The 11246-nt window shown below is 43.8% G+C and overlaps 1 protein-coding gene across 1 annotated transcript in view; it reads right to left on the bottom strand.

Moving 5' to 3' along the window:
• Positions 1–264: 264 nt before the first annotated feature.
• Positions 265–11246, bottom strand: part of RBM20 (RNA binding motif protein 20) — a 336119-nt gene continuing 325137 nt past the window's right edge. The window contains exon 14 of the mRNA XM_069754279.1: positions 265–626. Within this exon, the coding sequence (XP_069610380.1) occupies positions 516–626 (111 nt within the window). The 3' untranslated portion in view covers positions 265–515. The remainder of the gene's footprint in view (positions 627–11246) is intronic.

Here is an 11246-nt window from a genome sequence, read left to right as displayed (position 1 = left end):
TTATTTCTGCATATGAGAGCCAATTTATGCAAGGCACGATGCTTATAATAATTAAACCCACCCATTTTATAGGCAAAAGCTTAATGTATACTATTACCCATTTATATTGCAAAAAAATCCCATAAAATCAAAGGATAATTTATCATTTCTTGTGGCATTTTGTATTTCTTAAATAAAATTTGCAGTTTTGTAAGAGGGCAAGAGAAATAGTACAGTCTTGGGTCTGGCTTCATTTTACTATTTTGAGTGCATATATATATATATATATATATATAACCTTCCTTACTTAACAAACCCATCATCTGAAGAAATTTATATGTGACCAATGATTCAGAGCCAGCAAATTGGAGTTTCAGTTTTTTGTTCTCCACAATGTACTAACATGCTGACGTGCACATCTTTTTCCGTGACTTTCTTCTTCTTATTTCCAACTATTCATGCGACCTGTATCACGTGGTAATGTCCATACAGTCCATAACCGTGATTCTTCCACACCAGGATGGTCGGCAAACTTTTCAAGGTTTGCTTTTTTGAAACTGAGGAACAATCCCAATATCCTCATGCGGAGCAGTAGTTTCCTTGTCATTCATATCTGAGCCTTCTTGAGCCAACCTTGACAAATAATTCTGCGTGAAAAGTAAAAACATAAGTTTTCACATCAGTATAAAATGATTGCGAGAATGTTTATACAGTACTATATGCAAATTGCCTCTTTTGAGAAAAAGAGGACTTTTTATACAGTCTTTATACAGGACTTTATACAGTACTATGAATCAAAAAACGTGGGCACAGCTACTAAGGTGCACGGGTAGGTTCCCAAGCCGTATACATATAGATAAACAGAACCCGGCACTCAACTTGAGTCAAACTTGTGGTTTTTATTTCGTACTACGAAATAAAAACCACAAGTTTGACTCAAGTTGAGTGCCGGGTTCTGTTTATCTATTTATACAGTACTATAACATTAATCAGTTCAAGGCCAGATTATTCTCCCCCATTCTTGACTTGCACATTGAATTTTTTATTCAGATATGTGGTTTTAAGAGCTTTTACATTTTCTCTCTTTCAGTTTTTCAAATATTTTTTAAAGTAATTTGTATTTTTGAATTTTTTAGATTTTGGCAATATAGGAAAATGTAAAAAAAAAATCACTTCACGTTTGTATTCTAACAGTGTGAGTGTGTGTATGTGTAAAATATATATACCATATAATATACATTCCAATCGCTGGGGGTTTGACCACTGTGACTGCCACTGATGCCAAGAACCATGTGTGAATGGTGCAGTGCATGGGCACATGAATTACCACTACTCCATTCAAGAGGCAGTATTTAGAGCCTCAATTCTCGGGATCAGTGGGGTCATCACTGGTCAGACACCTAGCTAGTTGTCCCCTATCCTAAATGTGAGATGACCCCTTTAAACAGGTTGTCCACAATTATTAGCATCTCTACATAGACTTGCACATGTAGAAAATAGTAAACACACCAATACTGACTGGTTCAATGCCAACACTGTCTATAAGACAAGAAAAGTGTATATTTGTGCAGAATAAGAGCATATACTGAGAATTACACACAGGATACAGAATAATACAGATACTGAGAATTACACCCAAAATATAAATCGCCCCGCAAACAGCACTTTTATCATTAGAATTGGAAAATATTAATACCACCATAAGACCTATTATAATTCATATATTCTTAGTCATTAAGAGCTCTATAGCATACCATTAGAAAAACCCAAATCCACCCGCATTTTCATAGTAGATAGAATCTCTCAGCATAGACTATACGAATAAAAATTTACAATTGACAACAACTATTTTAATAAATACGCTAAAAAATAGGCTAGATGGATCGAAATCTACCCTTAACCCCAGTATACAGGAGAGTAGTCAGCAATTATTACCTAATTATTCCGTCGCTCAAAATGTAAAATGTAAATGCATTTCCTGAAACGCTCATATCTATCAATATTTTGTATGTCTTAAAGAGTGTAACACTGCTCTGTATACTGTACATTGTCAAAGATCCTGTTGGGACTGCTTAGTCCTCCTTTGTTTTTGTCCTTCTCTAGTATTCCTTCCCTATTTTACCCTCCCCCACCTTTACCACTTCCCTCTTCCCCCTCCTACTACTACTACAAATACATGTAAACTATTAAAATGTTAATAAAAAACATTGGAAAAGAATTACACCCAAAATACAAAGCCCCACACTATATATTTGGACCAGACCATAATACGGTACACTTCAAAAAATTTCTCAATCAATATTTTCTATGCGATACCGTACTACAAAATACTCCCACAAATGTGTGACATGGATTACAAACAAGATTTGTTATTTTGCTCACAAAGATCATATTGCCAAACATCATTCAGCCCATTGAAAGTCTTAGGAGCAAAGCTAAAGTTTAGACTACAAAATGAATAAGAATTCACACACAGGTAAAGGTACCGTCACACTAAACGATATCGCTAGCGATCCGTGACGTTGCAGCGTCCTGGCTAGCGATATCGTTCAGTTTGACAGGCAGCAGCGATCAGGATCCTGCTGTGATGTCGTTGGTCGCTGCAGAAAGTCCAGAACTTTGTTTCGTCGCTGGATTCCCTGTAGACATCGCTGAATCGGCGTGTGTGACGCCGATTCAGCGATGTCTTCACTGGTAACCAGGGTAAACATCGGGTTACTAAGCGCAGGGCCGCGCTTAGTAACCCGATGTTTACCCTGGTTACCAGCGTAAAAGTTAAAAAATCAAACACTACATACTTACCTTCCGTGTCTGTCCCCGACGCTGTGCTTTCCTGCACTGGCTGTAAGCGCCGGCCAGCCGGAAAGCAAAGCGGTGACGTCACCGCTGTGCTTTCCGGCCGCTGTGCTTACACAGGGCAGAGAAGCAGAGCGCAGAGGGACAGACAGCGGAAGGTAAGTATGTAGTGTTTGTTTTTTTTTTTACTTTTACGCTGGTAACCAGGGTAAACATCGGGTTACTAAGCGCGGCCCTGCGCTTAGTAACCCGATGTTTACCCTGGTTACCGGGGACCTCGGGATCGTTGGTCGCTGGAGAGCTGTCTGTGTGACAGCTCTCCAGCGACCAAACAGCGACGCTGCAGCGATCCGGATCGTTGTCGGTATCGCTGCAGTGTTGCTTAGTGTGGCGGTACCTTAAGTCTAATTATTTATTAAACAGGGACCAGTAGGCAGTTGACTAAAGGTACCTTCACACTGAACGATATCGCTAGCGATCCGTGACGTTGCAGCGTCCTGGCTAGCGATATCGTTCAGTTTGACAGGCAGCAGCGATCAGGATCCTGCTGTGATGTCGTTGGTCGCTGCAGAAAGTCCAGAACTTTGTTTCGTCGCTGGACTCCCTGTAGACATCGCTGAATCGGCGCGTGTGACGCCGATTCAGCGATGTCTTCACTGGTAACCAGGGTAAACATCGGGTTACTAAGCGCAGGGCCGCGCTTAGTAACCCGATGTTTACCCTGGTTACCAGCGTAAAAGTTAAAAAAACAAACACTACATACTTACCTTCCTTGTCTGTCCCCGACGCTGTGCTTTCCTGCACTAGCTGTAAGCGCCGGCCAGCCGGAAAGCAGAGCGGTGACGTCACCGCTGTGCTTTCCAGCCGCTGTGCTTACACAGCGCAGAGAAGCAGAACGCCGGGGGACAGACAGCGGAAGGTAAGTATGTAGTGTTTGTTTTTTTTAACTTTTACGCTGGTAACCAGGGTAAACATCGGGTTACTAAGCACGGCCCTGCACTTAGTAACCCGATGTTTACCCTGGTTACCGGCATCGTTGGTCGCTGGAGAGCTGTCTGTGTGACAGCTCTCCAGCGACCAAACAGCGACGCTGCAGCGATCGATATCGCTGCAGCGTCGCTCAGTGTGAAGGTACCTTAAGTTAACAAAGAAAACCTCTTCCCATTTCATACTGTCAACAATGGTACCACATGGAAAAGAAATGTCACAAGACGTGATAAACAAGATAATTTCTTTACACAAGAAAGGTGAAAGTCACAGGAAGATCAGCAAATCTTTTCTCATCAGTCAAATACTGGAGCAAAAGTGATACAAAAATATAACAAAGATGGAGCTGCGGCATCTCACAGCAACGTCCAGGTGACCACAGAAGATTCCACCTAAACAGGAGTGTCTACTGATGAGAACAGCTGAATAAATTCAACATGCAAATTTACTGCAGTTATTTAAAGAATTAGAAATCCAAACCAGGATAAAGCCCATGCACAAAAAAAGCCACTAACAATTTGCCAGTACCCATTCTGAAAACACTAAAACTGGTGGGCTCTAGAGTGATGAGAGCATAAGAAATGTATTTGTAACTAATGGCTTAAATTGTATGGTGTTGCAAAGGTGAGGAGTAGGGTTGAGCGAAATGGATCGGACAAATTAAAAAATCGCCGACTTTCGGCAAAATCGGGTTTCATGAAACCCGACCCGATCCTAGTGTGGGTTCGGCCATGAGGTCGGCGAGCAGCACGCAAAAGTCGCGTTTCGTATGACGCTTTCAGCGCCATTTTTCAGCCAATGAAGGAGGACGCAGAGAGTGGGCAGCGTGACATAGGTCTCGGTCCCCACCATCTCTTAGAGAAGGGCATTGCAGGGATTGGCTTGCTTTCTGCGGTGTCACAGGGGCTATAAAGGGTCGTGCACGCCGGCCGCCATCTTACTTCTGCCGATCTTAGCATAGGCAGAGGTTGCTGCAGCTTCATCAGAAGAAGGGATATAGTTAGGGAGGGAAGATTAGCCCCCAAACTGCTTGTGCTGTAGCGATTTCCACTGTCCAACACCACCATTTGTTTGCAGGGACAGTGGAGGCTATATTTTTGTGCATCAGCTCTGTAGCTTATTAGGCTGCCTTATAAAGCTCCCTGATGGCTGCATTGCTGTTTGTACACCACTGTGCAAACCAACTGCTTTTTTAAAAGCAAAAATCCTGTTGCTCCTTTCTGCACATTTATCTTGTTTATTTGTCCACACTTTTGTGTGCAGCAGTCCTTTTTATTGCTGCCATACTTTTCCTGAAATCATTGTAGGGAGATTGACATTGTACTACAGTCCTTGTATTTTTTTCATATATCTTCCAGCCACTTTCTGCCACTTACATTGTGTTGTTTTATGCACTGGGCCTGAGTTTTGGTTCAGTCTCCCCCCAAAAAAAGTGAGATTCAAATTCTCACAAAGTGGATATACTGCAGTCCTGTTAGTTTACACAAGAAATATAGATTTATTTAACCATAAAATATACATAGATATCACAAGGTAGAGCTAGTCATGCAGGGTGGGGGAAATAGCTATCCACATATCACAGTGTATTACACAATGGTATAGACAAGACCAATAGATAACCAGATCAGGGTAAAAAGTACCAGAAAAAATTACAAGTAGATACCATAATATAGTTATAGGCATATATTAAGCAGCACAAGTATATAGAAATATAAATTAATTTTAGATTTATATACTCTATACACATAATTATTTATTCTATACTACATTGTAGTTTGTACTACTTTTAAACGGGCATTATTTTATTCATCACATATTTCACTTATGGTTGGTTATTTATATATCCCCCTATTATTATTGTTATCTATGTACTATTTTTATCTATTTATTCCGGATGTTGATTTATATAATTATGATTAGCTTTACACTTACCCATTTATACACTACCCAGTTTCTGCTATACATGCGGAATATATAAGGAGTTTCCTCTCATATGCCCAATATGTCTATTTGTGACCGTAGTCATAACTACTGATCGCAGGTATCTTATGAGTATTGTTTGAAGCATTGTTTGAGATATTCTCCTGCTACTATCACCACCGTACATGCGCAGAACTGATGGTAATGTTTCACATAGAACGGAATCTCTGTTTACTCACACCCTATCCCTTGCCGGCTGGTGCGCATGCCCGGGATCGAGGCATCAGGACCTTCCTAACGCGCCCACTGTGTCCGCACGTAGTCGCCGTCGCTTAGTGACGGTGGACTGCTTGCGCTCCACGGGCGCTGCAGGAAGTGTCCCTGACGATGCTTCGACACCCGCGCATGCGCCGATACTAAGGCGGCGCTGTACCTTATTGGCTGCATAGCACTATATAATGCGACACACACATGACCTAAGCCACGCCTCCTGAAGAAGATCGTTCGAAACGCGCGTTGAGGCGGCAGGCAGGGGTCCGGCTTCCACACTCCTTAATAGGTAATATATGAAAGCGTACTACCTTTACTGAATAGCCTATTAATATATTCTATAGCGTTACCCCTAGGCTTAGCACTTGCTACAATTTGCTACATTTTGCACTATGACATTTTGTGCCTATGGATTTACGCTGATTTTACTAGGCTAATTTATATTTCTATATACTTGTGCTGCCTAATATATGCCTATAACTATATTATGGTATCTACTTGTAATTTTTTCTGGTACTTTTTACCCTGATCTGGTTATCTATTGGTCTTGTCTATACCATTGTGTAATACACTGTGATATGTGGATAGCTATTTCCCCCACCCTGCATGACTAGCTCTACCTTGTGATATTTATGTATATTTTATGGTTAAATAAATCTATATTTCTTGTATAAACACTCTTTTTGGGTTTTTTTCATTAATTGAAATTCCCCTTTGTGGTATACGTATTATTAGAGTGATCCATTTTGATGGATATCTTTTGGTGTAATAAGATGTTCTAATAGTCCTGTTAGTTTGTCGTATGTCAGCCAGCCACTTTCTGCCACTTACATTGTGTTGCATTACAGGAGCTCGCTTTCCCTGCTTCCAGTGTGCTATCAGAAAGAGTCTTCAGTGCTGCTGGTTCAATACTGACCGAAAAAAGGACACGTCTGGCTACCCAGAATGTTGATGCTCTACCCTTCATTAAAATGAACCAATCATGGATTTCAAATTATTTTGCCCCACCTTCCCCTGCTGACACGTAGCTTGCCTGAAAAATGTCTTGCTTTTGGCCTCCTCTAACTGACTTCTCCAATTCCTCCATTTGCAGCTGCTGAATGTCCACCATAGGCCATTTTTATACCTCCCTAAATGGGCTGACTCCCCCCACAGGGCCGTGGTCACCACCTGGCGCAAGCACCCGTGAGAGTGCCGTTTGCCTGGACAGGTGGGTGTGCCCACTCTTGGGCGACGGCACTGGCACAGGGTCCCTCATAGTACAATGAAGTGTCTCTGATGGTGGTGGTGCACAACCAACGTCAGACACACCGTCGTAATATGAGGGGCCCTGTGCCAGTACTGCCGCCCACGAGAGAGTGTTCCCCCCCAGCTCGAACAGTGCTCTACCACTTGCAATACTTACCTCTCCCTGCTCCACCACTGTGTGGTCTGTGCTGTTAAATCCTTCAATGGCACCGCCAATACAAATTTGTTGAAATGATAGATGATAGTTAAAATATACAGTGGCCCTGACCTCCATTTAAACCAGTTAATACTTTGCGCCTACTACCACTGTCTGCTACTCAGCAGAGGAGCCCAACCCTGTACCTAGCTATGCTGCCTGGTTAGTCCTGTTACCAATTTTGAACTGCATTAGCCTACTTTATTATTTGGGCCTACTAACTGTGTCTGCCACTCATTACAGTTGTCCTCCACTGAACAAAGCAATGCCGCCTGTTTAGTCTTGTTACCAATTTTGAACTGCATTTAGCCTACCTTAGTATTTGGGCCTACTAACTGTGTCTGCCACTCATTACAGTTGCCCTCCACTGAACAAAGCAATGCCGCCTGGTTAGTCCTATTAACAATTTTGAACTGCATTTAGCCTACTTTAGTATTTGGGCCTATATCTGTGTTTCCTCCTCATCCTGCCCATTGCCCAGCCATTGCTAGATGAGTCTGCTGGTACATTGACCCAGACACCTACATTCCCCTTGCACACTACACAGCCAGAATCTGACCCTCCTGAAAGTCAGGTTCCCCTTCCCACATACTAATCCACCTTACAAGGGGGGAAAGAAGAAGATGCAGATGAAAGCACAGGGCATACTCGTTGGCGACATCACTGGCACAGGGCCCCTCATAGAACGCAAAAGTGTCTCTGCCAGTGGGAGGCGCCACCCGCCGTCAAACACCGCCGTACTATGAGGGGCCCTGTGCCAGTGCCAACGAGTGGGCCCACCCTGCTTGCTCTGAATCACAGCACTTGCAAAGTTGAAATACTTACCTCTCCCTGCTCCACCGACGTGACGTATTCTGCGTTTCCTGGGCCCACGAAAATCTTGAGCCTTCCCTACCCCCCCACAACTTTAGCCAAATGACCCACAGTTTTCAATTTTCAATGCCTAACTATTATTATAAAGTAAATTTAAGATTGACAAGCTTAAGTAATAAGAATTGATGTTTTTGGCATTTAAAATGTGCACTGTAGGTGTTTTCCTGTCCTCCACTCACTGCCGACTTTGATTCCCCATTGACTTGCATTGGGTTTCGTGTTTCAGTCGGCCCCCAACTTTTCGCAATAATCGGCCGATTTCACCCGACCCGACTTTTGACAAAGTCGGGTTTAGCGAAACCCGACTCGATCCGAAAAAAGTAAAAGTCGCTCAACTCTAGTGAGGAGTACAAAAATGCATGGTGTGTACTGAGAGATCTGGTGGTGGTGGTATCCTTGTGTGGGTGCATTAGTGCTGGTGTTAGTGGGCTACATTTCATTTATGGCATCATGAATTCACAGATGTACTGCTCTATATTGAAAGAGAAGATGCCACCATCAATCCAAGCCCTTGTGGTAGACGAGCACTTTTCCAACAAGACAATGATCCAAAAACACACATCTGTTGCATTTCTGAAGAAGGAACAGGGTGAAAGTGATTCAGTAGTAAATTGTCCTCTGATCTGACACAACCACATAACTATGGGGAACTGTAAAGAGATAAGTTGAGCATCACTCTCCATCCAGCATCCAGGCACCATACTATATTAAAAGGTCCACACCATACACTTTATTATGGTGTATACATCACATAGAATCCACTGAGACTACTGTATATACATCACAAAAAACCACTGCGACTGCTATATAAGCATCACATAGGAGACATTTAGACTGTTGTATATAGATCACATAGAATACACTGAGACTCTGCTGTATATACATCACAAATGACTAACTGAGACTGCTGTATAAGCATCATATAGAAGTCATCAATTAGTGTCACAGATGTACCACGATATGAGCCAGAAGACCGCAGCTTTTGATTTCTCCTACTCCTGCACTGGTTAGATGCACTTCACATTAAACAGTGCAGGTTTCTTTTAACAGTGCAGGGGTTAATCTGCTAAGTTTAGATCTCTTGGAAGCTTTCCTGCATTAAGGCTCTCAGCTGTTCACTGTTAGCCACTCCTGTCTCCTATATAATCTGGGCCCTGGCTAGTAGACCTTGCCAGAGCTAGTTTATGCTGCATGGTTAGGAGATTTTGGTTTGTGATTGTTTTTTAGAAGGAATTTGGAGGATTTATCTGAGACTGTTGCTAGTTTTTTTGGTGTGTGCAAATTCCACTCCTCCCAGTTTGGTTTTACCCCATCTTCCACTCCCCAGTGTTTACCTCTGTTACATTACATTGTTAGTCTGGTTGGTGTATTACGGTATACTACAACTCCCCTCTTCCCTGGGTGGGGAAAGGGTACAGACTGAGGGAGGATTCATGAGCTAAGGCAATGTACGTGACGCCAACATCTTTACCATCAGAAATAATCCGAGGAACAGGGTGAGCTTGGGTGCCCCTAGCATTAGGGACAGGGAAAGAGCCCCTGGTCTTCGGACACTCAACAACAGAGTCGTGACAATTAGACTGCTGTATATAGATCATATAGGCTACACTTAGACTATATACATCACAAAGGATCCACTGAGACTGCGGTATAAACCAAATAGGAGAAAGGAGACTGCTGTATATACATCACATAGGTCCATCAGCAGAACTATAATGTTGGGAACTAAACCAGAGTGGAGGGTGCTAAATCCACCCAAAAATAAACTGTCCTGATGATATCAACTAATTAGCTATTATTATTTATTTATATAGCACCATTGATTCCATGGTGCTGTACGTGAGAGTTACAGTTACATGCAAATTACAGATATCACTTGCAGTAAGCAAACTAACAATTAGACTGATACAGAGGGGCGAGGACCCTGCCCTTGCGGGCTTACATTCTACAGGATGGTGGGGATGGAGACAATGGGTTGAGGGTTGCAGGAGCTCCAGTGTTGGTGAGGCGATAGCTCCGGTGTTGGTGAGGCGGTAGCTTCAGTAATGGTGAGGAGGCAGCAGGGTCAGTGCAGGCTGTAGGCTTTCCTGAAGAGGTGGGTTTTCAGGTTCCGTCTGAAGGATTCGAATGTGGTTGATAGTCGGTCGTGTTGGGGCAAAGAATTCCAGAGGATGGGGGGTATTCGGGAGAAGTCATTGAGGCGGTTGGGTGAGGAGCAAATAAATGTGGAGGAGAGAAGGAGGTCTTAAGTAGACCGGAGATTACGTGACGAAAGATATCGGGAGATTAGTTCAGAGATATATGTGTCACGCCACCTTCGCTGCCGCCTTCCACACCCGGTTATACTTACGTGTCCTCGACGTCCCGGCGCGGCTCTCCTGCGGCGTCCTCCAGCGCTCGCTCCCGGCCTCTCCTGCTCGTTGGGTGCGCGCGCACGCCAGGTTCTGTTCTGTGCGTGCGCACCTCTAAACCCTGCTGATACTTTCTGTCCTGTCCTCTCTATCGTCATGGAGGACCCTCTTCCCCCGGAAGTAAGGCGCAGCGCTACTATATCTTCCTGTCTGCACCTCACCCCTGTGCCTGATGATCATTTGTGTTTCTTAAGTGCTCCTGGCCGCACATGTGTTCTGTGCATCTACTGGTTCTCTGATTTTGTGCTATGTTGTCTCTCCACAGAACCTACGTCAGTCCCTGCAGTTCCTACGGTCCCTGTGTCTCTGCAGCCTGTATTCCTGCAGTCCCTGTCGCCCTGCAGTTCCTGTGTCCCTGCAGTCCCTGTCGCCCTGCAGTTCCTGCAGTCCCTGTCTCCCTGCGGTCCCTGTGTCTCTGCAGTGCTCATCTGTCCAGAGTCCCTGCGGTACTCCGTCTGTCCTGTGTCTCTTCCGTTCCCGCCAGTCTTATTTTCTCGCCTTGGTCCACCAGCTTCCGTGGCGATAGTCCCTCACGGTCCTGCCCCTAACTCTCCCTGTGTAGGGGA

This window comes from Ranitomeya imitator, chromosome 2 (genome assembly GCF_032444005.1).
Source record: "Ranitomeya imitator isolate aRanImi1 chromosome 2, aRanImi1.pri, whole genome shotgun sequence".
NCBI lineage: Eukaryota > Metazoa > Chordata > Amphibia > Anura > Dendrobatidae > Ranitomeya > Ranitomeya imitator.
Note: the sequence above shows the minus strand (reverse complement) of the source record. Positions and strands in the feature narration are given on the sequence as shown.